This window comes from Dendrobates tinctorius, unplaced genomic scaffold, assembly GCF_039654945.1.
Source record: "Dendrobates tinctorius isolate UK_male_01 unplaced genomic scaffold, ASM3965494v1 ptg000120l, whole genome shotgun sequence".
Taxonomy (NCBI): Eukaryota; Metazoa; Chordata; class Amphibia; order Anura; family Dendrobatidae; genus Dendrobates; species Dendrobates tinctorius.
Window position 1 is genome coordinate 43,692,701 of NW_027361788.1, and position 25,488 is coordinate 43,718,188.

General features: G+C 43.4%; 1 protein-coding gene across 1 annotated transcript; it reads right to left on the bottom strand.

Annotated features, from left to right (window-relative positions):
* Positions 1-665: 665 nt before the first annotated feature.
* Positions 666-24,970, bottom strand: LOC141046748 (myosin-4-like). Its single transcript, XM_073541392.1, is given in 39 exon segments — positions 666-801; positions 880-1,014; positions 1,114-1,224; positions 1,275-1,364; positions 1,451-1,621; positions 2,722-2,847; positions 2,935-2,982; positions 2,984-3,139; positions 3,279-3,587; positions 3,673-3,797; positions 4,632-4,797; positions 4,899-5,082; positions 5,160-5,356; positions 5,556-5,674; positions 5,806-5,932; positions 6,026-6,415; positions 6,499-6,589; positions 6,664-6,809; positions 6,889-7,065; positions 7,702-7,944; positions 8,032-8,287; positions 8,377-8,513; positions 8,591-8,714; positions 9,136-9,253; positions 9,346-9,433; positions 9,518-9,588; positions 9,620-9,686; positions 9,768-9,886; positions 9,966-10,102; positions 21,380-21,485; positions 21,567-21,665; positions 21,750-21,813; positions 21,903-21,995; positions 22,103-22,214; positions 22,288-22,315; positions 22,406-22,562; positions 22,715-22,858; positions 24,518-24,660; positions 24,916-24,970. Coding segments are annotated over 39 exon segments (5,244 nt in total). The 3' UTR covers positions 666-786.
* Between the last annotated feature and the right edge of the window lie 518 nt (positions 24,971-25,488).

Genomic DNA, 25,488 nt, shown 5'->3' on the forward strand with positions numbered 1-25,488 from the left:
CACTAGCCATCTTCCTCTAATAGCTCTTTCCAATTTTCCAGCTTTACATTGCTAGTGCTATAGAGTGGAGAAGGGGTTGTAAATAAAATGGATGCCTTCTGGGACAAATAAGTAACACTAGGTGCATTATGAAAGAGATGTGACAAAATATCATTTACACGCTACCTTGAAAATCTGCAGCATAAATCGACCAGTGTTGCAGTTATGAAATGCTCATCTGTATGTCCATTCACGCCGCGGATATAACCTTTTAATATAAAAGGTTAAATATAGGGCAAATCTGCTGCAACGTATTTTGTTACTAAGGATTTTGCCACAAGTTTTGATAAGCAGTAGATGTAGAGTGGAATAACGGAGTATAACGATCTCAAGAGTTGCTGGATGAACCTGTATGGGTAGTGGACACATGGTATATTTGTTGAAGATTAGAAATTTCTGCAATTATTCAGTTCTGAGTTGGATGTGCAGAAATGCTTGCACAGAATGATCTTATGTATTTAACAGAGCTTTACAGTTGCAGATTTTTCAAGAACACATCTCCAACATATGAACCTTCCCTTATTTATGATGGAAGAATATTTTTATGAGAATTAATCAGCAAGAGCAGTAAACCAAAATAAATATTAAAATAAAATAAATTAAACCCGACATACTTGCTTGTCTAAGCAGGTAATGGTTTATTTGTCACTGTAAAGGCAAAAATAAGGTATTTCTAAAAAGAAGAGAAATTTAACATTTTGTAAATTTCATAATTCACTATTGTCCAAATGTTTTTATCTAATTACTTCACTCGCTGTCATTCTGCAAAGAGAAACAAACAAGATTATTTTTATTAATAGATTTATTTTGTTGAAATAAATTAAATGTGCTATCCTGTACCTTGCCACTAATGTTGCGGCTCTTTGCTCGGAGTTTGTTCACTTGGGACTCAGCTATATCTGCTCTTTCCTCGGTTTCCTCCAACTCATGCTGGACTTTTCTGAAGCGGGACAGGTGGGTATTCGCCTGTTCCTCCTGGAAATGGATAATAAGAAAGGTCATTTAATAGATTAATATTAAATTGCATATTCACTAATAATATTATTTCCAAGTGATGCCTTAATTCCAACTTACAGATTCTTCAGCCTGTCACTTGTAAGCCTTGACCTTCACCTGCAGCTTGTCTACCAAGTCTTGAAGTCTCATGACATTCTTCCTATCTTCCTCACTCTTCAAAAATAAGCACTCATATTCTTGTAGGCAAATCAAACAATCCTTTATGAATTACCTACAACTTTCACTCTTCTTTCATATTTGAGGACTACTTTAATTGCTTCGGTACTATGTTTCTGTTCATTTTCCAGCTCATTTTCTAACTCGCGTACCTAAAATAATAATGCTATTTCAAAATGTTTCCTTTTTATTTGCTTACCTTATACAATACATATAAATGCTTGCAGAATATTCCTACCCTAGCTTCCAGTTTCTGGAGCTGTTTCTTGCCACCTTTCATTGCCAGCTGTTCTGCTTCATCTAGTCGGTGCTGAAGATCCTTCACCATCTGTTCAAGGTTCTTCTTCATTCTCTCTAAGTGGGCGCTGGTGTCCTGCTCCTTCTTCAGTTCTTCTGCCATTAGTGCAGCCTATAGAAAGATGTGGAAACATCAGGAATCAGAGCTTCTTATACAGCATCTAATATATGCTTACCTTGTAATGTCTTCACATCCTGTTCCGTCCAGATGTGTCCGGATCCCAGAATTCACTGACCGCCATATTGGGAAACCCAAGTGATGGGTGTCTCAATATGGAAACTGCTGGTGGTACCAGCCTCTTGCGCGGTACCACCAGCCGGACACCGCCGCACCACACACACACACACACACACACACACACACACATACACACTGTATATGCCGTACCACCACACACACACAAACACACACTGTATATGCCGTACACACCACACACACTCTGTATATGCCGTACGCACCACACACACACACACACATACCCACTGTATACACCGTACACACCACACACACACAAACACACACAGTATATGCCGTACACACCACACACACACTCTGTATATGCCGTACGCACCACACACACACACATACCCACTGTATACACCATACACACCACACACACAAACACACACTGTATATGCTGTACACACCACACACACACACTCTGTATATGCCGTATGCACCACACACACACACACACACACACACACACTGTATACATAGGAAAGAGTACACACAGGGGGGAGACAGCTCAAATGAGAGAACACATGAGGGAAGAAGACAGCACAGTGGTGGAGAGAGAGAGCAGACAAGGGGGAGAGCACATGGGGTACACAGGTCAAAGAAGAGATGACATGAGAGGAGAAGACAGCAGATGGGGAAGAGAGACAGCACACAGGGATGAGAAAGACAGAGCACACGGAGGAGACAGTTCAAACGGGACAGCATATGAGGGGAGAACAGCACAGGAAGGAGAGCGACCGCAGACAAGGGGGATAGCACATGGGGTAGATAGGTCAAAGAAGAGAGCACAGACGGGAGAAGTCAGCACATGGGGAAAGAGAGAGTGGATAGGTGGGTGAGCACACGGGGGGAGAGATTCTCAATGCTGCAAAGCCTGCCCCCATCGTGACATTACTGCACTCCCGATGCAATAGCATCAGGCCTCCATCTAGTATATTTATAAATGCCTTTGTAGGTCATCTAATACATACATCAGTGATTTCTTTCTTGGCTTTTTCTTCTGCATTTCTGGATTCTTGGACTGCTTCCTCAACTTCATTCTGTAGTTGACTGGCATCATTCTCTAACCTCTTCTTGGTGTTGATGAGGCTTGTGTTCTAAAGTAGAGCAGCATAGCTATTATCAGCCTCTACCTCCACATTTTATATTCCTCCAACTTTTATATTCCTACCAGTAAGTCTCACCTGAGAGTGGAGAAGTTGAAGGCGTTCATTTGCATCCAGAAGTTCCTGGCTCCGCCACCTTACGGGACCTCTCTGTCTGTTCCAGAGCAGAATGCATCTCCTCAATTTCTGCCTGTTGTAGTATATTCCTACGTTCCACAACAGCCACTTGTTCTTTTAGGTCTTCCTGGCTCCTGAGGGCATCATCAAGCTGGAGCTGGGCGTCCTTTAGGTATAACAAAAAGTGATGTGTAATTTAGGAAAAGTATGTGTTTTTAGTTTCAAGTTATTACCAAGCAGTTTATTGACCAGAAAAAGCTTAATGCTCCAATGATATGTTCTTTCATTGGCACATCTTGTATTACCTTCAGTTGTGTTTGAATATTTCTTAGGTGCTTGTGTGCCTCAGCGGCTTGACGAGTGGCATGGCTCAACTGAATCTCCAGCTCATTCAGGTCTCCTTCCATCTTTATTTTCAGTCTCAATGCATCATTCCTGCTCCTGATCTCAGCATCTAATGTGGTCTGCATGGTGTCAATGACTCTCTGGCTGTTTCTCTTCAGTTGTTCAATCTCCTCATCTTTCTCTGCAATTTTCCTTTCTACCTCAGATTTAACCTGGTTTAGCTCAAGTTGGATGCGGAGGATCTTTGCTTCTTCATGTTCAAGAGATCCCTATAAGGATATAACAAACTTTTTAGAATCCTGTTGATTAAAAAAATAAGTTTAGAACTTTTTGATTTTCAAAATGTGTCAGCACCTCTGCTTCCTCCAAGGCAGCTTGCAGGTCACTCTTCTCCTGTTCTACTTGCTTTTTGGATTTCTCCAGCTCATTGATGGTCTTGCCTGATTCTCCAATCTGTTCGGTCAGATCTGAAATCTCCTCTGTCAAGAAACATGCAAACATGTATTCTATGACTGTTCTCTGGACTTTTTGCTCTCTACAAATTATGGTATGCCTCTTTCATGCAACAATTTTGTGGTGCACTTGATGTATCCGTTTGTACTGTAAAAACTTATGATAGAATGGATACATCTGTATTTGCATAGAATACAATGTGAAAAAGTATGTCAAATGGGTATTTCATTTGTGGGTATGCATTTAGGAGTGTTGCCCTTTCCTCGACAGTGCACCCTCATCCACCCATCTTCCCCAGAAAGATTTTCATTGTGTCAAAACTCATAAGGTACATTTATATGTTTGCATATTGGCCACCACATACTTGTGCTCTTGTACATTTAGTAATAAATTAAAGTGTGAGAACCTTTTTTTGTTTGTTTTATTTTTTAAAATATGCAATGTCCTATGGTTGAAGCCGTTTTTTGTTTTTTTTGTCATTCATTTATTTATTTATTTATTTTTACAAAAAGCAAGTCACATGATTTCCTGACACACTCCTTTTTGTCTTTAAAAATACATATTTTTTTAAGAAAAAATAAAATGGATGCAATGTTTGTCAATAACACTGATATACTTTAAAATGCATCAGATTACTTTTTTTTACAAAGTAAAAGGTGCAGCTTTCAATGGTTACGAAAATGGGGTGTGAAACATATCAAAGCCTAAATGGAAGTATTACTATCTCAGTATCCAATCATTCTCTTTGTTTAGTTTGTGATCAAGATAGTAATATATATTGTAACAATGTTTGTTTAAATTGTGTTCCATTAGCAGCTGACTTTACATTAAAGAAATAAAAAATGATATAAACTGCTTACGTTGTAAGTTCTTGTTTTCTCGTTTCAAGGTTTCAATTTGATCTAAAGCTTCCTCATAGGCATTCTTCATCTTGAAGATCTCTGTGCTCAGGCTACGGGCTTCCTTCTGAACTGCCTCCAACTCAGCCTGACCCTCTTCATATTTTTGTTTCCATTCGATAAGAACCTACACAAGGGCATATATTTTTTATGAATTCTACCCTTTATAACAACAAAAATTACTATTTTTCTTTTATTGATCATGCAAATTTTACATGCAAATCTTGCCTTATCAAAGTTCCTCTGCTTCTTATCTAGAGCAGCAGCCGTGCTATTTGCCCTCTCAGCATCAACCATCAGGTCTTCTACTTCAGCCTGCAGCCTCTGTTTAGTTTTTTCCAGGTAGGCACATTTGGAGTTTACAGCTTCTACATGCTCCTCTGCATCCTGGAGACGTTGCGCAAGCTTTTTCCTGAAGGTGAATAGTTGGAAGATGAGTTACCCTAGATACATATCTTTTGTTTCATACATATACATATAAAATTATACTTGGCTTCTTCCAGTTCCTCAGTGCGCTGAATGGCATCAGTCTCATATTTGGTTCTCCATTGTGATACTTCACCATTGGCTTTGGACAGAGATCTTTGGAGTTCTGCCTTTGCCTCTTGCTCCTCCTCATATTGTTCACGAAGCAGATCACAGTCATGACGAGAAGATTGCAGACTATGGGCAAGAGCATTCTTGGCCTATTGAATTAAAGTATGGATCAAATTATTAAAGCCCATGGCAATTTTATAAACATTAATGTAGATCGCACAATATTTAAATGTAACCTTTTTAAGTAGTAAAGATTGTTGCTAAATAGGCGATTGAGAATTTATGCATTGCTAAAAGGTTAACTGATCATGAAACAGAAGGATGTTAATTTTTTGTACTTTTATATACCTTGCTTTCCTCCTCTAGCTGCCTCTTGAGTTCTTCAACTTGCTGGGTAAATCCTTGTTTTCCTCTGGTCAGTTGAGAAATAAGAGATTCTTTTTCCTCTAGTTGACGGGATAGCTCACCTAATAATATGAAATAACATGCAAAAAATATAAACTATATACTATTGATAGAAATATTAGTGCTGCACAAGAAAGCTGATATATGATATGGTGAATAGTGTAGCATTGTAACATTTCGTAAAATGATGTACCATTTTCAGTCTGATATCGAGCTCTTTGAGCTGAAAGGTCATTATTGAGACGCTGGTGCTCTTCATTTTTTGCCTTAAATTCACTGACTTGGTTCTCAAGAACGCGGCTTACTTTTTCAAGGCTGGCCTTTTAAAGCAAGTAGCAAAATTACTTTTGTTATGTTTAAAATTATCATCTAAAATTCAAATAGACATCCTTTCCAGAGAGTGGTTCTTGTACCTTTGATTTTGCAACATTCTCCTTGTTGCTGGCAAGGTCGTCAATTTCCATCTTCAGCTCACTTTTCTCCTTCTCAAGTTTTTGTTTAACTCGCTGGAGATTATCAATCTGTTCTCCAAGTTCAACAACACTGTCGGCATGTTTCTTGCGCAGGGCAGCTGAGGTGGCTTCATGCTGGAGTGTGGACTCTTCCAAGTCACGTCTCAGTTTCTGGAACTCTGCCTCACGTTTCTTGTTCAACTCAATCTGAGCTGATGTTGCGCCTCCAGCTTCTTCAAGCCTTTCACTGATCTCCTCAAGTTCTCTCGAGAGATCCGACCTCTGCTTTTCCACCTTTGCGCGAGCGGCACGTTCCGCTTCGATTTCCTCCTCCAGTTCTTCTATACGGGCCTAACATGAAAGGATGAATTATGTTACATTCTACCTATTTACCCTGATCTATATGATATTAATAACTCATTATATCACTTTACCTGCAGCTCCTTGATCTTTTTCTGCAGCTGAGAACCCAGGGACTGCTCATCTTCAAACTTTCCTTGCAGTTGGTTTATTTCAAAGTCCTTTCTGCATTTGTAAAATGGATATTTGTTAGTAAGTTCATGTTTAGTCTTTTCATGGTAAAGCTGAAACATACTAACTTCTTGAGTTTTTCTTCAGCTTGCTGTTTTTCATTTTCAAGATCCATAACTGATTCTTGAGATAATTTCAAATCTCCTTCAAGCTTTCTCTTGGCTCTTTCAAGGTCAAGACGAAGCTTCTTCTCTTGTTCCAAAGATCCTTCCAGCTAAATAAATAGCATTAAAAAAATTTTGATTTTATGTCTATTATATTACATTTTATGCATTATAAATATTTATACTCACATCATCTAATTGTTGTTCAAGTTTGGCTTTTGCTTTGGTCAGAGAGCTGACTTTGTCCTCCTCAGCCTGCAGGTCATCAAGAGTTTGTTGATGAGCCTCCTGGAGTGATTTCTTCTCTTTGGTAATCCTTGAGATGTTCTCATCCAATGCAGCCAACTCTTCTGTAAGGTTTTTAACCTAAAGATAAATGATCAGTTATCTAGTGGAAATTCTAGTGAGAAAAAAGGTGCTTTGCTTTACCCATGGGCTATATCCTCTCCTCAGACAATAAAGAGCTCCGTTTTAGCCTAATATCTGTTGGCGGCAGACTCGGCCAGTATGGGGTTTGGTTTGAATCATGCTTATGACCTGTAAGTCGCAGTTTGCCAAGTTTTAACCCTACAGATTGGGTTGTACATAAGGTGATGTAAACTGCTTTGCACTAGGCTCTACAAATTATCACTATATTGCAGTATATAGTGCAAATTGCAATCTCTGCTTAAGCTCTCACGTAGAGATAGATCAGTTCCTGAGATCTCTTCAGAGATGGGCACCAGTGCAATGATGTACTTACATGTCTTTTTGTGTTACGGGATTAAGTCGACATATTTTGTTAGAGTCTGTCTAAGCTACTATTGTTTTCCAAATGAGGGTGTTTCTTTGATGCCAGATGGTATATTAGTCGTGTTCATACAAAGTTATACTGGGATGCTAATGGGGAGTATTGACGTGTGTATTAGTGATCATGGACATATTGCCCTACCAAAAGCCTATCTTGTGACAAAAACTAATTTTCTTTTAGTTAAATGACATTGGGCTAATAAAATCCCCTACCTTGTTTTCAGTGGCATGCTTTTCCTTCTCAACTTTGGCCAAGGTAAGCTCTAAGTCATCAATATCTTTCTTCAATTCTGAGCACTCATCTTCCAGTTTCCTCTTCTTTGCAGTCAGTTCTGCATTGCTTTCCTCCTCATCTTCAAGCCTTTCTGTGAGTTCTTTAATCTTGGCTTCCAGTTGGATTTTGTTCTTAATGAGACCTTCACACCTCTCTTCTGCATCAGCCAAGCTTTCTCCTTCCTTAAATGTAAAAATGAAAGGATTTAGCATTTGAACAAACATCTCATGAAGAAATCATTAACTTGTCCAATTGTTTTTTTTTCTTACGGATTGAACTTGCAGCATTAAGTCATTCTTTTCCTGCATGAAAACAACAATTTTCCCTTCCAGTTCTTTCCTCCTTGCTTCTGACTTGGCAAGGGCTTCTTTGGTTTTCTCAAACTCTTCCTTCATGTTGGCCATTTCCTTTTCAGTCTCAGCACTCTTCAGAAGAGGTTTGATCTTGAAATACAGTTTCATCCATGGCCAGTGCTTAACATTCATGAAGGCCCTAACATTGTACTGAATGATAAAAATTGCATCCCTAAGATAAAAAAAAGTGATTAGATAAAAAAACGATAATTTGTTTATTCTTTTTCCCCATGTATAATATTGACATTTTAGTCCTAATACCTTCTTTCAAACATTTTCCTGAATTCATCTCTCATTAAGAAACCTGTGCACAGAGCCTGAGTACGAGTGATGAGCTGTGCCAGCTTATCATCTCTCATTTCTTCCAGAGTACCCAGGAGACCAGCTTTGAAGAAAACCTGTCAGAATGTAAAGCTAATAATATCTATTTTCAAGTGCTTAATTTTGTCTATCGTTCTACAAGGTGTTTCTTTACCTTTGTATGTCCAAACCTGTACAGGGTATGATCTACATCAATAGAGCCAAGGAGTTTTTCAGAGGCCTTCTTACTGTCAATAAATTGTCCATCTGGGATTGCGCTGGCATTGAGGATCTTGTAGCTGAAGATAGCCATGGAAAAGTAAAACTGTTTAAGTACAAACAGAGCACTTGCAGATATCATAGTTACACTTTACATAATACTTAAAATGAGTTGTAGCATTGACATTCCCTTTCTATTCCCTTTCCCTTTATTTGTTTAGCTTGAGACCCACTATGTGAGCCAAAGCAATGTAATGAATCCGTTGTGCTCAGGCATTCTCTTCACAACCAACAATTACACAATTGTTCTTTGTTCCTTTATTTAAAACTACATTTCTAGTGACACCAAAGAGCTTCTCCCAAAAATAATCCCCAGGGATTAAAGAAACTGTACTTGTGGTAAGCAGGTGACTGCTGGATCAGCTTCAATTCCAGAGAGGATTATCTAAGTGGAATAACTTCTTTAATAAGAATTGGGTAAATGAAGGATCAAGTATATACCGTTGTTTAAAGTCACCATAGAGGATTCTGCTGGGGAATCCCTTTCTGCAGATTCTTATACCCTCCAGCACACCGTTACATCTCAGCTGGTGCATGATCAGATGATTCTCCATAGTTCCTGTAGAAGAGCAATATAAGTGATTATTAACATAATCGTAAGCATATGAACATTTATAATGGTTATTTAATATTTTGTGGAAGGGTTTTTACCTGGAGTCTTGGTCTCATTGGGAATCAAGCAACGAACAAAGTGAGGATGAGTGCTCCTCAGGTTAGTCATAAGCTTGTTCAGATTTTCCTATTTAGCCAAAAAAAGACTTGTTACTGAATTTCACCTGTTTTTAAAAGCTAGGAAAACATCTCAAGTTGTGGAAGAGCTTACTCTGAAGAGAGCAGAGACTGTTTGGAAAGATGAGCCCTTCTTCTTCTTTTCACCTTTTCCTCCAGCATCAGGAGCTACAAATTACCAATACATTTTTAATACGTGCGACCATCCAGAAGAAAAGTTTCTCATAAATTGACTTGGTAAGGGCACCAATGGCATTGTAAACCTAGCAAAGAACATTGCATACGTTTACAGATCACTCATTGTGTTATATTTTTACCTTCCACATCTAACACTTTTTTTTTACCTGTTGAACGGTTTGTCCCTTGGTGACATATTCATTTCCAACTTTGACCCTTGGGTAGCACAAAGCCTTCAGAAGATCAGCAGAGTTCAGACCCATCAGGTAGCCAATTTTATCAGCAACTAAGGAAGCAGAAATGGTCATTTATATTCACTGAATCTAACAATCTACAGAAGCCTGATATATGATTATTTTCTTTACCTTCTGTGCCATCGGGTTCAGCCTGCTCCTCTCTTTGCTTTTGCTTGAATTTCATGTTACCGTGGTGCATGACTGCGCCAGTCATCTTGTAGATGCCATTCTTTTCATCGGGTGTGAAGCCCAGGATATCAATGGCACATACGCATATATATTATATTTCATTATACACTTAAAGCTTCTAATAATACATGAAGAGTGAAGCTCTACAGTGTGTGTCTGTGTATATAAAATTTACTATATGTGTCATTATAATCATCAACCTTAAGAAAACTAAAGATTATTGCTCTAAAAAAGTGCGTGTACTATATATAACTAGAGTTGAGCGACTTTTGGTATTTTAGGGTCGAGTTTCGTTTCGTGAAACCCGACTTTTCCAAAAGTCGGGTCGAGCAAGATTGTCCGATTATAGGGAAAAGTCAGGGTCGTCCCGAAACACGAAACCCAATGTAAGTCAATGGGGAATAAAAGTCGGCAGTGAGAGGAGGACAGGAAACACACCTACAGTGCCCATTTGAATGCCAAAAGCATCAATTCTTCTTACTTAAGCTTGTCAACCTTAATTAACTTCATAATACAAGTTACGCACTGAAAAATGGGGGTTATTTGGCTAAAGTTGTGGGGGGGAGGGCTGGCTGCAGGTTTTCATGTGCCCTGGGCGAAAGAGCGCCCCTTTAACACATACCACAACTCATCATGCTCCGATACGGCAGAGAAATAGCGGTATAGTACAATGAAAAATACCTCACTTTTTACATCTCATGACAAGGCCCATCTATTTCTCCATACAGAATCATTGGTCCCATATAATGTTTGAAACAGTATATGATGAGCTCCACATAATGCTACAGTATATGTTGGTCCCCATGGATGAAGCTCCACTGTCTTATGGGCCCAAATAATGCTCCAAACATAATGGGCCCCATTTCTAATGCTCTAGTGTATAATGGGCCCTGTAAATGCTGCTCCAGTGTCTGATGTCCACCTTTGGAATGTTCCAGTGTATGGTGGGCCCCATCTATCATTCTCCAGAGTATAGTGCTCCCCAAAAATTGCTGTCCCAACATTGAAAACAATCAAATAAGTCTCCTCGCTAGGGAATCCCTGTACTAGTCTTGACTCCTCGTCGTCCCCATCTTCCATCTCACTGCACAGTATTTCAACCTTGCAAGTGCTGTGATCCTGAGCAAGCAGGGGGGCACACTCGTTGGCGACGGCACTGGCACAGGGCCTCTGATAGTACGGTGGTGTGTCTGATGGCGGGTGGGCCGAACCTGCACTTTCATCTGCAGCTTCCTCTTTGTCACCGTGTAAGATGGAACTGTATATGGGAAGGGTAACCTGAGTTTCATCAGGGTCAGATTCAGGCCGTGTGGCGTGCGAGGGGAATGTAGTGGTCTGGGTCAATGTACCAGCAGATTCATTGAGCAGTGGCTGGGCATCAGTGCACTTGTGTCGCCCCCAGGAGTACGGTCGCCACAGTGGCATTACCTTCTTCCTAGGGAGTGTGATGTCATGCTTGGGAGCAACGAACGATCTCTCTAGCAGGTTAACTGTTTGGGCGGCGTTATTCCCACGAGTCATGACCCTCCAAACAGCGTTCATGAAGGCAAAGTGTTTGTTTTACGTGGGCAGTATGGTTGCAAAGCTAAACCTTAAAGGAATGTCCAGAAGGGCACCACCAGGAGTGGAGCCTACGGTTAAATTCGACTCCACCTGGGAAACCTCAACCATGCCAGCTACAGAACAGATGCACACATTGCAAGCTTAATTCCGTTAAAGAACGAGACTCCGTCATGCCCCGCGGTCCGAGTCCGGCTTACTAGAGGGACACGTGAGGCTCTGGAACATGAGATTGGCCAATAACTGGTGTGTCATGCCCTTACATGTCCGTGGCTGCATGTGCGCTACACTGAAAAGGCCAGCGTTTGTCGCTTACAGGTGCAGATAACCCGCTGAACAACGTTAGTGATGGGGATCACTGATTACAATTATTACCCGCGAACAATGATTTCCCAGTAAGTGCAGGTCAACTGCAGTTCCGGAATTAGGCCTAACCGTCATTCCTGAAAAAATGAAAAACTTACGTGTGCAAACCACAGGTGCTATAGCTTGCTTAACAGCTCGCCAGCCGTTCTCACGCCCAGTATGGATTACACGTGATTGCACAAAGGTTAGAAAGGGTACCGTATCCCCGGATAACATGTATGGATAGCGTACACATTCAAAATATATGTCTCAGGAGGCAGGCTCAGACGGTGTTAGGCCCAGTATGGATTGCACGTGATTGCACAAAGGTTAGAAAGGGTACCGTATCCCCAGATAACATGTATGGATAGCGTACACATTCAAAATATATGTCTCAGGAGGCAGGCTCAGACGGTGTTAGGCCCAGTATGGATTGCACGTGATTGCACAAAGGTTAGAAAGGGTACCGTATCCCCAGATAACATGTATGGATAGCGTACACATTCAAAATATATGTCTCAGGAGGCAGGCTCAGACGGTGTTAGGCCCAGTATGGATTGCACGTGATTGCACAAAGGTTAGAAAGGGTACCGTATACCTGGATAACATGTATGGATAGCGTACACATTCAAAATATATGTCTCAGGAGGCAGGCTCAGACGGTGTCAGGCACAGTATGGATTTGACGGCCCAGATTACACAGCGGAGGAGCAGGGAGAGGTAAAGATTGCAAATGCTGGGGCCCTGCCCAAGCAAGGGGGGCCCACTCGTGGGCGTCGGTACTGGCACTGGGCCCCTCATAGTACGGCGGTGTGTCTGACGGCGGGTGTGCACCACCACCGTCAGAGACACTTGATTGCACTATGAGGGACCCTGTGCCAGTGCCCGCGCCCAAGAGTCGGCCTACCCACCTGTCCAGGGCAACAGCACTCGCACGGTGTCGTGCGCTAGGTGGTGACCCCGGCCATGGGGGGGGAGGCAGCACAGTTAGGGAGTTTTAGAAAGTGGCATATGTTGATGTTGGACATTCAGCTGATGCAAAAGGCGAAATAGGTCAAGTCCCAGGAAGAGGTGGACCAAAGCAAGCCATTTTTCTGTCACCCTATGTGTCATCAGGGGAAGGTGGGACAAAATCCTTGGAAACCCATGCATGGTTCATTTTAATGAAGGTTAGATCATCCACATTTTGGGTTGACAGACGGGTCCTTTTTTCTGTCAGGATTGATCCAGCTGCACTGAAGACTCTTTCCGATAGCACACTTGCAGCTGGGCAAGCGAGCTCCTGTAAGGCATATTGTGCCAATTCAGGCCAGGTGTCCAGTTTAGCGGCCCAATAGTCAAAGGGGAATGACCTGTGTGGGAGAACATCGATATGGGAGGAAAAGTAGTTTGTAACCATGGTTGACAACTGCTGTCTCCTGTCACTTTCCATCGATGCAGTATTACCAGTTGTGTGAGCGGTATTTGAAAAATCAGTCCACAACATTGTCATGAAACCCCTGTCTCCAACGCCACTTCTGCTGTGTGCACCACGAACACCTCTGCCAAGCTGCCCCCGGCCCGTACGGCTTGTGTGAGAACCATCACCGCTGCTGTGTGCTGGGAATGCCTCAAGCAACCGATGTACCAGAGTTGCTTGTTTATTAGCCAATATAAGGTCAAGGTTCTCCTGTGGCATGATGTTTTGTAATTTGCCTTTATAGCGTGGATCCAGGATGCTGGCCAACCAGTAGTCGTCATCGTTCATCATTTTGGCAATGCGGGGGTCCCTTTTTAGGATCCGCAAGGCATAATCTGACATGTGGGCCAATGTTCCCGGTGTCAATGATGCACTGCGAGTGCTGGGTGGAGGAGCACCTTCTGGCAAATCCACATCCCTCCAGTCACGCACAAACCCTGTACCAGACCTTGCCACGCCAACATTTTCACTTGCCCCACGAGATGCATCCTCCTCCCCTAAGTAATCATCCCCATCATCATCCTCTTCCTCCTCTTCTTCCTCCACCTCGTCCAGGAAAGGTCCCTGAGCAGACAATGGCTGAATGTCATCAAGGATTCCCTCCTCCTCTTCCTCCTCATCAACATTGGCTGCAGACGCCTGCTCCTTAAGGTGCGTCAAAGTTTGCATGAGCAGACGCATAAGTGGGATGCTCATGCTTAGGATGGCGTTGTCTGCGCTTACCAGCAGTGTGCATTCCTCAAAACACTGAAGGACTTTACAGAGGTCTTTCAGCTTCGACCACTGCACACCTGTCAACTCCATGTCTGCTCTCAAAGTGCCTGGCCGTGTATCCTCCCACAAATGCATTATGGCCTGCCTCTGCTCGCACAGCCGCTCCACCATGTGCAGGGTGGAGTTCCACCTTGTTGCAATGTCGATAATGAGGTGGTGGTTGGGAAGGTGGAGCAATCGCTGCAGCTTCTGCATACGAACGGAGTGTACAGGCGACCGGCGGATGTGCGCGCACAGTCTTCGCACCTTCTGGAGCAGGGCTGTTAACTCCGGATAATTTTTGAGGAAGCACTGCACCACCAGGTTCAAGGTGTGAGCCAAGCAAGGTATGTGGCTGAGTTTTGAAAGGGCTATGGCTGCCACAAAATTACGGCCGTTATCACTAACTACCTTGCCTGCCTCAAGATGTACACTGCCCAGCCATGATTCAGTTTGTCGCTTCAAGTACTCGGCCAGCACCTCAGCGGTATGTCTGTCGCCCAAACACATCATCTGCAACACAGCCTGCTGATGCTTTCCACTAGCTGCTCGATAGGGGGACACATCGTGTGCAACAGTGGCAGCTGCAGATGGAGTGCTCGTACGACTGCACTCTGTGGACGAGCTTTCGCTTCTGGAGGAGGAGGAGGGTGGAACGCCTACAGCCAACTGTTTCCTATACCGTGGGCTAGGCAGCACTGTCCTACCAACGCTGTCCCCTGTGGACCCTGCATCCACCACATTAACCCAGTGCGCAGTGATGGACACGTAACGGCCCTGGCCATGCCGACTGGACCATGCATCAGTTGTGAGGTGCACCTTTCCGCTCACTGACTGCTTGAGTGCATGGACAATGCGGTCTTTCACATGATGGTGGAGGGCTGGGATGGCTTTGCGAGAGAAGAAGTGGCGACTGGGTAGGTCATAGCGTGGTACTGCATAGGCCATGAGTTCGCGGAAAGCTGTGCTTTCCACCAACCGAAAGGGCATCATCTCAAACGAGATTAGTTTGGCAATGTGGGCGTTCAAACCCAGTGTACGCGGATGAGAGACTGAGTACTTTCTTGACCTACTCATAGTGTCTGGGAGGGTGAGCTGGACTTGAGAGCTGCATATGGTGGAAGTAGCGGTGGACAGGGCGGACTGAGAGAGGGTTGATGATGGTGATGGAGTTGGTGTTCTTTCTGATGGCCTAGAATCAGTCTTTCGTTGATATAACAGTGGGATTCCCTGACTGCTGTGGCCTTGCAACGACACCTCAACATTTGCTGCTGTGCTAACCGGTGGGCTTACAGTGGGGGAAACAATGTAGCGTTGATGACTACCTTCGTTGTGATCAGTTGCACATGTGGCACTTGAGGTTTGGTGTTGTGTCCACGCTTGCAAGTGCATGCTGGTTAAATGTCTAAGCATGCAGCTGGCATTCAAATTTTTCAGATTTTTCCCTCGGCTAAAGGTCTTTGCGCACTTCTTACAGATAACCTTGGCCTGATCATGAGGATTTTGTTCAAAAAAGTGCCACACTGCACTCTTCCTACTTTGGCAGACATTTTGCGGCCTAGCACGCTGTGATCTTTTGACCCTCTGGACAAGCTGTCCAGCAACTCTTTTGATGTTTGGAACCTGTCTTTGGAGTGCTCCGGGCATGCCAGATAACAGCTGTTGCGATGTCGATGTCTGCTGTGGATGCTCCTCATCTGAGCTATTGGAAGCAGCACCCTCTTCCCCCAATGGATGCCAATCTGGGTCAACAACTGGGTCATCCATCACCTCCTCTTCTATGTCATGTGCACCTTCCTCTGTGTCACCGTGTATGGTGGTATAGTGTGCGGGAAGGGGCACCTGAGTCTCATCAGGGTCAGAATCTGGCTCTGTATACTGCGAGGACAATGTAGTGCTCTGAGTGAATGTACCAGCAGAATCATCCATCAGCGGCTGTGCATCAGTGCACTCCATGTCAGATTCATCTTGGCCTGGGTAATTCACCATTTCACTTGATAATCCAGGCATGGTATGTGAAAACAGCTCCATGGAGTAATCAGTAGTATGGCCTGCGTCATCCTTCAATCTTGGTTGGGGTGAAGGGCACAAGGAAAGGTGTGGTTCATGAACATGAGCCTCCAATGACGACTCAGTGCTTTTACTTTTTACAACTGAAGAAGAGGAGGCGATAGAGCTGGAGGCTGAGTCAGCAATGTAAGACAAAACTTTTTCCTGATGCTCTGGCTTTAAAAGCGGTTTGCCAACTCCTAGAAAACTAAGCGTTTGAGGCCTTATGTAGCCAGACGATGACGCAGGCTCAACACCTCCTGCATTCGGTCCTATTTTGCTCTTGCCACTACCATCAGATCCACCACCAACACCATCATTACCAGCTGCCAACCCCCGCCCAATTCCACGGCCTCTTCCACCAGCCTTCCTCATTTTTGGTAGAAATGTAGACAAAATCCAACAAACTATATAGTATGTAAAACAAGGTACAAGGTGTCTATAGGACAGGGGAGATTTTGAATTTCTGCACACACTTTTGGACACTGGACACTTTTGGATTGTGTGAGGCCCACTGATATCTGAGCGCTATGTGACAGGCTCGATGGCACAGCTGTGACCTAAGTGACTAGAGGATAAGTGAGATTTTGAATCTCTGCACACACTTTTGGACACTGGACACTTTTGGATTGTGTGAGGCCCACTGATATCTGAGCGCTATGTGACAGGCTTGATGGCACAGCTGTGACCTAAGTGACTAGAGGATAAGTGAGATTTTGAATCTCTGCACACACTTTTGGACACTGGACACTTTTGGATTGTGTGAGGCCCAATGAATATCTGAGCGCTATGTGACAGGCTCGATGGCACAGCTGTGACCTAAGTGACTAGAGGATAAGTGAGATTTTGAATCTCTGCACACACTTTTGGACACTGGACACTTTTGGATTGTGTGAGGCCCACTGATATCTGAGCGCTATGTGACAGGCTTGATGGCACAGCTGTGACCTAAGTGACTAGAGGATAAGTGAGATTTTGAATCTCTGCACACACTTTTGGACACTGGACACTTTTGGATTGTGTGAGGCCCAATGAATATCTGAGCGCTATGTGACAGGCTCGATGGCACAGCTGTGACCTAAGTGACTAGAGGATAAGTGAGATTTTGAATCTTTGCACACACTTTTGGACACTGGACACTTTTGGATTGTGTGAGGCCCAATGAATATCTGAGCGCTATGTGACAGGCTCGATGGCACAGCTGTGACCTAAGTGACTAGAGGATAAGTGAGATTTTGAATCTCTGCACACACTTTTGGACACTGGACACTTTTGGATTGTGTGAGGCCCACTGATATCTGAGCGCTATGTGACAGGCTTGATGGCACAGCTGTGACCTAAGTGACTAGAGGATAAGTGAGATTTTGAATCTCTGCACACACTTTTGGACACTGGACACTTTTGGATTGTGTGAGGCCCAATGAATATCTGAGCGCTATGTGACAGGCTCGATGGCACAGCTGTGACCTAAGTGACTAGAGGATAAGTGAGATTTTGAATCTCTGCACACACTTTTGGACACTGGACACTTTTGGATTGTGTGAGGCCCACTGATATCTGAGCGCTATGTGACAGGCTCGATGGCACAGCTGTGACCTAAGTGACTAGAGGATAAGTGAGATTTTGAATCTCTGCACACACTTTTGGACACTGGACACTTTTGGATTGTGTGAGGCCCACTGATATCTGAGCGCTATGTGACAGGCTTGATGGCACAGCTGTGACCTAAGTGACTAGAGGATAAGTGAGATTTTGAATCTCTGCACACACTTTTGGACACTGGACACTTTTGGATTGTGTGAGGCCCAATGAATATCTGAGCGCTATGTGACAGGCTCGATGGCACAGCTGTGACCTAAGTGACTAGAGGATAAGTGAGATTTTGAATCTCTGCACACACTTTTGGACACTGGACACTTTTGGATTGTGTGAGGCCCACTGATATCTGAGCGCTATGTGACAGGCTTGATGGCACAGCTGTGACCTAAGTGACTAGAGGATAAGTGAGATTTTGAATCTCTGCACACACTTTTGGACACTGGACACTTTTGGATTGTGTGAGGCCCAATGAATATCTGAGCGCTATGTGACAGGCTCGATGGCACAGCTGTGACCTAAGTGACTAGAGGATAAGTGAGATTTTGAATCTCTGCACACACTTTTGGACACTGGACACTTTTGGATTGTGTGAGGCCCACTGATATCTGAGCGCTATGTGACAGGCTCGATGGCACAGCTGTGACCTAAGTGACTAGAGGATAAGTGAGATTTTGAATCTCTGCACACACTTTTGGACACTGGACACTTTTGGATTGTGTGAGGCCCACTGATATCTGAGCGCTATGTGACAGGCTTGATGGCACAGCTGTGACCTAAGTGACTAGAGGATAAGTGAGATTTTGAATCTCTGCACACACTTTTGGACACTGGACACTTTTGGATTGTGTGAGGCCCAATGAATATCTGAGCGCTATGTGACAGGCTCGATGGCACAGCTGTGACCTAAGTGACTAGAGGATAAGTGAGATTTTGAATCTCTGCACACACTTTTGGACACTGGACACTTTTGGATTGTGTGAGGCCCACTGATATCTGAGCGCTATGTGACAGGCTTGATGGCACAGCTGTGACCTAAGTGACTAGAGGATAAGTGAGATTTTGAATCTCTGCACACACTTTTGGACACTGGACACTTTTGGATTGTGTGAGGCCCAATGAATATCTGAGCGCTATGTGACAGGCTCGATGGCACAGCTGTGACCTAAGTGACTAGAGGATAAGTGAGATTTTGAATCTCTGCACACACTTTTGGACACTGGACACTTTTGGATTGTGTGAGGCCCAATGAATATCTGAGCGCTATGTGACAGGCTCGATGGCACAGCTGTGACCTAAGTGACTAGAGGATAAGTGAGATTTTGAATCTCTGCACACACTTTTGGACACTGGACACTTTTGGATTGTGTGAGGCCCACTGATATCTGAGCGCTATGTGACAGGCTCGATGGCACAGCTGTGACCTAAGTGAATAGAGGATAAGTGAGATTTTGAATCTCTGCACACACTTTTGGACACTGGACACTTTTGGATTGTGTGAGGCCCACTGATATCTGAGCGCTATGTGACAGGCTTGATGGCACAGCTGTGACCTAAGTGACTAGAAGATAAGTGAGATTTTGAATCTCTGCACACACTTTTGGACACTGGACACTTTTGGATTGTGTGAGGCCCAATGAATATTTGAGCGCTATGTGACAGGCTCGATGGCACAGCTGTGACCTAAGTGACTAGAGGATAAGTGAGATTTTGAATCTCTGCACACACTTTTGGACACTGGACACTTTTGGATTGTGTGAGGCCCACTGATATCTGAGCGCTATGTGACAGGCTTGATGGCACAGCTGTGACCTAAGTGACTAGAGGATAAGTGAGATTTTGAATCTCTGCACACACTTTTGGACACTGGACACTTTTGGATTGTGTGAGGCCCAATGAATATCTGAGCACTATGTGACAGGCTCGATGGCACAGCTGTGACCTAAGTGACTAGAGGATAAGTGAGATTTTGAATCTCTGCACACACTTTTGGACACTGGACACTTTTGGATTGTGTGAGGCCCACTGATATCTGAGCGCTATGTGACAGGCTTGATGGCACAGCTGTGACCTAAGTGACTAGAGGATAAGTGAGATTTTGAATCTCTGCACACACTTTTGGACACTGGACACTTTTGGATTGTGTGAGGCCCACTGATATCTGAGCGCTATGTGACAGGCTTGATGGCACAGCTGTGACCTAAGTGACTAGAGGATAAGTGAGATTTTGAATCTCTGCACACACTTTTGGACACTGGACACTTTTGGATTGTGTGAGGCCCAATGAATATCTGAGCACTATGTGACAGGCTCGATGGCACAGCTGTGACCTAAGTGACTAGAGGATAAGTGAGATTTTGAATCTCTGCACACACTTTTGGACACTGGACACTTTTGGATTGTGTGAGGCCCACTGATATCTGAGCGCTATGTGACAGGCTTGATGGCACAGCTGTGACCTAAGTGACTAGAGGATAAGTGAGATTTTGAATCTCTGCACACACTTTTGGACACTGGACACTTTTGGATTGTGTGAGGCCCACTGATATCTGAGCGCTATGTGACAGGCTCGATGGCACAGCTGTGACCTAAGTGACTAGAGGATAAGGGAGATTGGATTGCTTTTACAAAAGCAGTTTGCGGAGCAGTGGGTAAACAGCAATGCCAGCCTGTCAGGAAGCCTTAAAAGGCAGCCCAACAACCAACACCACTGATACACCACTATATAGCCTCCCCTTGCACTGCACACACAGTGACTGGTGTGTTGTGCAGGCCAAATTGCTATCAGCAGCAGAAGCAGTTTTTTTTTCTTCTCAGCAGGACAAAAAAAAAAATTGGGATTGCTTTTAAAAAAGCAGTTTGAGGCCCAATGAATATCTGAGCGCTATGTGACAGGCTCGATGGCACAGCTGTGACCAAAGTGACTGGAGGATAAGGGAGATTGGATTGCTTTTAAAAAAGCAGTTTGCGGAGCAGTGGGTAAACAGCAATGCCAGCCTGTCAGGAAGCCTTAGAAGGCAGCCCAACAACCAACACCACTGATACACCACTATATAGCCTCCCCTTGCACTGCACACACAGTGACTGGTGTGTTGTGCAGGCCAAATCGCTAGCAGCAGAAGCAGTTTTTTGGTCTTCTTCCCTGCCTAACGCTCTCCCTACAGAATCAGCAGCAACCTCTCCCTATACTGAGATCGGCAGAAGTAAGATGGCGGTCGGCGTGCATGCCCTTTTATACCCCCTGTGACGCCCACCAAAGCAAGCCAATCACTTGCATGCCCTTCTGAAAGATGGTGGTGACCCGTGCCTATGTCATCACGTTGCCCACAGTGTCCGTGGATCCTGATTGGCTGAAAAAGAGCGCAAAACAAACTTTTGAAACGCGACTTTGGCGCGTAAGTCGCCGACCTCGTGGCCGACCTCATCCTAGGGTCGGGTTTCGTTTCATGAAACCAGACTTTGCCAAAAGTCGGCGACTTTTGAATTTTTTCGACCCGTTTCGCTCAACTCTATATATAACATTTGTAATTATATTCTCAGAGCTTCTAATAATACAAGAAGAGTATTCGGGGAAGAGTGTAATATTTGTCTTACGTCTGTGGCCATAAACTCCTCTACATCATCAATGCTCTTCACCGAAATTTCCCCTTGGCTGATGGCGTGGTAGTCATATGGGTTTGTGGTAATGAGAAGCATTTCTAGGAAGAAGTGGTGCTTGACATAAATCCACAACTCACTGTCAACCTCCAATTTGAATAAATGAATCTAAAATAACTCACCAACAACTTCCGGCCTCTTGTTGGTCTGGATCTGGTAGAAGATGTGGTAGCTCCTTTCTGCTGAAAGCTGGAACGTCACTCTGGATTTTTCCAGCAGGTCTGTAGATGAGTGATGTTACAGGTCAGTGATGGTAAGAAGACACATACTAGATGACTAAACTAAGTCTTCAATCTAAGACTTACAAGCCTCAATATCAGCGGAAGCCAGTTTTCCTGTTGTTCCAAAATGGATTCTGATGAATTTACCCTAAGGGTTGTGTATATATGGAGCTTCAGTAAAGGACGTATTTTCTTATAAAACAAGTATATGTATTCTAAAACATCTTTGCTACTTACAAAACGAGAGGAGTTGTCATTTCTCACAGTTTTGGCATTGCCAAAGGCTTCCAGCAGGGGGTTGGCCTGGATGATTTGATCTTCCAGTGTTCCCTAAGACACACAATATATGATGTATTCCCACACCAGGACGTGATGTAATGCAGTATACAGGTATCTGTATTGTTAGGCATTCATGTTGGTCATTATTCACAGTTTACCTGCAGCTTGTTGCTTGACTCCTTCTTTTGTGAATCACCAGCAGCTGCAATTGTTGCAAAGTATTGGATGACACGCTTGGTGTTTACAGTCTTTCCAGCACCAGATTCTCTGCTGGAAACAGCAAAAATATGTCAGTAAAACATTGGAACAAACATAAGAACATATATGCTGGAATTTTACTTACGTAATCAGGATTGACTGGTTTTCACGATCTAGAATTCAAAATGAAAGGAAAATCTAAGAAATCAGTTCACATAAAACTCTGGAAAAGAGAATAACGTAATGTAAAAAGCAAAAATGACCTGTTAGCATGAACTGATAGGCGTTATCAGAGATGGAGAAGATGTGTGGTGGGGCTTCCATACGTTTCTTTCCTCTGTAGCCAGCAACAACTTCTGGGTTGTACACTGGCAGCCACTTGTAGGGGTTGACAGTGACACAGAAAAGGCCGGAGTAGGTCAGCAATTACATGATAAAGGCAATATTTATTTTTTCCATTTTATATCAAAAAATCTTTGTTTATAATGTTATTTTTTGCTTTCTAGGCTTTTTTTTTTTTTTTTTTTACTGCTCAGGTCTGTTATATTTACTAATCAGAGAAAATAACGTACATAGATCATCCAGGCTGCGTAACGCTCTTTGAGGTTGTACAGCACAGACGCCTCATTCAGGTGGGTCAGCATAGCCATATCCTCAATTTTATCAAACTTGGGAGGATTCTGAGGGTAAACTTGGCTGTCTTTAACAGTGACGTCCTGAAAAGAGGACAAGATGTTTGGTTAAGCTGAAAGTTTAGTCTAAGGCTAGTTTCACACTAGCGTTTAAACGACGCGCGCACGGCACCACTAAGCCACGCCCCCTGCCGCCTCCCTGCCCGCCCCTTCCTGTTATCGCCTCCTCCGAGCGCAGAGGGCTGCATGCGTTATGCGCACCCTATCTTTAGCATAGGGTGCGCAGGCCGTGCGCAACTATGAATATAGCGTGCGCTGCGCATATTTGAATGTGCGCCGTGCGCGCCAAAATGCAACATGCTGCGTTCGGCGCGCACGGCGCACCTCCAAAAATGCGCAGCGCACGCTATATTCATAGTTGCGCACGGCCTGCGCACCCTATGCTAAAGATAGGGTGCGCATAACGCATGCAGCCCTCTGCGCTCGGAGGAGGCGATAACAGGAAGGGGCGGGCAGGGAGCCGGCAGGGGGCGTGGCTTAGGCTGGTTTCACATTTGCGTTTTTTTGCGCTGGAAAAAAACGCATACCTGCGCATGCGTTTTTTCCCCTATATTTAACATGGGTGCGCATACCTGCGCGCTGGTAAGCGCACGTATGCGATTTTCATGCGCTGCGTTTTTTTGGGGTGTGCGTTTGTATTTTCCAGACGCAGCATGTTGCATTTTTTGGCCCTGCAAAAAAGCGCATGCGCACGTATGCGCACGTTTTGCGCTAAAAATGGCCATTATAGCCTATGGATGCGCATATGTGCGCACTGGCATGCTCATGTATGCGTTTTTTTGCACATGCGTTTTTTTTTGTTAACCATGGAATTTAGGGGTTTGGGTTAGAGTTAGGGTTAGTTAAGGGGGTTTAGGGTTAGGGTTAGGGTCAGGGTCAGGGTTAGGGTTAGGGTTAGGGTCAGGGTTAGGGTTAAGTATGGTTTGGTTAAGGGTTAGGGTCAGGGTTAGGGTTAAGTATGGTTTGGTTAAGGGTTAGGGTCAGGGTTAGGGTTAGGGTCAGGGTTAGGGTTAGGGTTAGGGTCAGGGTTAGGGTTAGGGTTAGGGTTAAGGTCAGGGTTAGGGTTAGTTAGGGTTTGGGTTAGGGTTAAGTATGGTTTGGTTAAGGGTTAGGGTCAGGGTTAGGGTTAAGTATGGTTTGGTTAAGGGTTAGGGTCAGGGTTAGGGTTAGGGTTAGGGTTAGTTAGGGTTTAGGGTTTGGGTTAGGGTTAAGTATGGCTTGGTTAAGGTTTAGGGTCAGGGTTAGGGTTAGGGTCAGGGTTAGGGTTAAGGGTTAGGGTCAGGGTTAGGGTTAGTAAAGTCATGGTTTGGGTTAGTGTGAGGGGCCACCTAATGTTGGAAAAAAACGCAAACGCGGTAAAAACGCACTAAAAACGCATACAAACGCATAAAAACGCTGCGTTTTTTCATGCATGCTCATAAAAATGCTTGAAAAAAACGCAGCAGTTGTATGCTTTTGTATGCGTTTTTTCAATGCGTTTTTTTGCGGGAAAAACGCGCTGCAAAAAAAAGCAAGTGTGAAACTAGCCTTAGCGGTGCTGTGCGCGCGTCGTTTAAACGCTAGTGTGAAACTAGCCTAATCAAGTTTTATTTACTGTACTTTTTTTTTAAGGTTTATTCTTTAAAGATATTTATTGGTAATAAACTTTTTTTTATATAATAAATTATTAAATATACTGTATACCCTTCCATCATTGGTCTTCACAGTGATTTTGCCACTGTCGCGAGCGGTGATGATGCCTTTCACATACAGTTCTTTGGCATCATCCACAAAGCAATTGTTCTTGGCATCAAATGGTTTGTTCTGTGCCTCCAGCCTTTCCTTATCTGATTTTCAGTAACAAAATAGACACCACAGTAGGAGAATAACAAAATATTGTACCAATCTTTACATAATAAAATAATATAGAATCAAATAATACACATATTAAATTACTCCTTGTATGTCATAGATTTGAATGGAAACCATTCGATACTATAGTAAGAACAAACCACTATGTGTGGACAATCCAAAAAATATATAAATATATAATTGTCTTTATATATTTTTTGGATTGTCCACACATAGTGGTTTGTTCTTACTTATCTGATTTTCGTAGGAATGGAGCAGCTGCTCCAAAAACCGCCATTTCACCATCTCCCATGACTGAAGTGGCCTGTATGAAAATGAATAATATATTGTTCCAAGGTTTTTTTAAAAATATGCAGTGACCTAAATGTAAATAACTTTGTGTCCTTGTACATAAATGATTGTCTAAGTATAACATCATTATTAAGTAATGTTTTTTAATAGTTTCAGATCATTTTTATTACCCTGTATTAAGTTAATGTTTCATACTATATAGTGTATGTGTAGTGCATTACTTTTTTAGTTATATTTAAGAGACCCTGATTTTCTGTGTCATTCTGTTACTATCATCTATGATACGGGCATTAATTTGTTAAAAAGGTATTGGATCATTATCTGTTAGTGTGCTTTGATAGTTGGAATACTAACCTGTTAGTGCTCGTCCTGATGAAAAGATCCTCTCTGCCCCTTTAAAGAAATGAAAATAAAATCAAGTTATAGAAATCAAAGGACTGCAGCTTTTATTCCAGTCTTGAGTCAGTGAAGCCAGAACTTACCAAGGTTAGTAGCGAGGAGCAGGCTGGAGG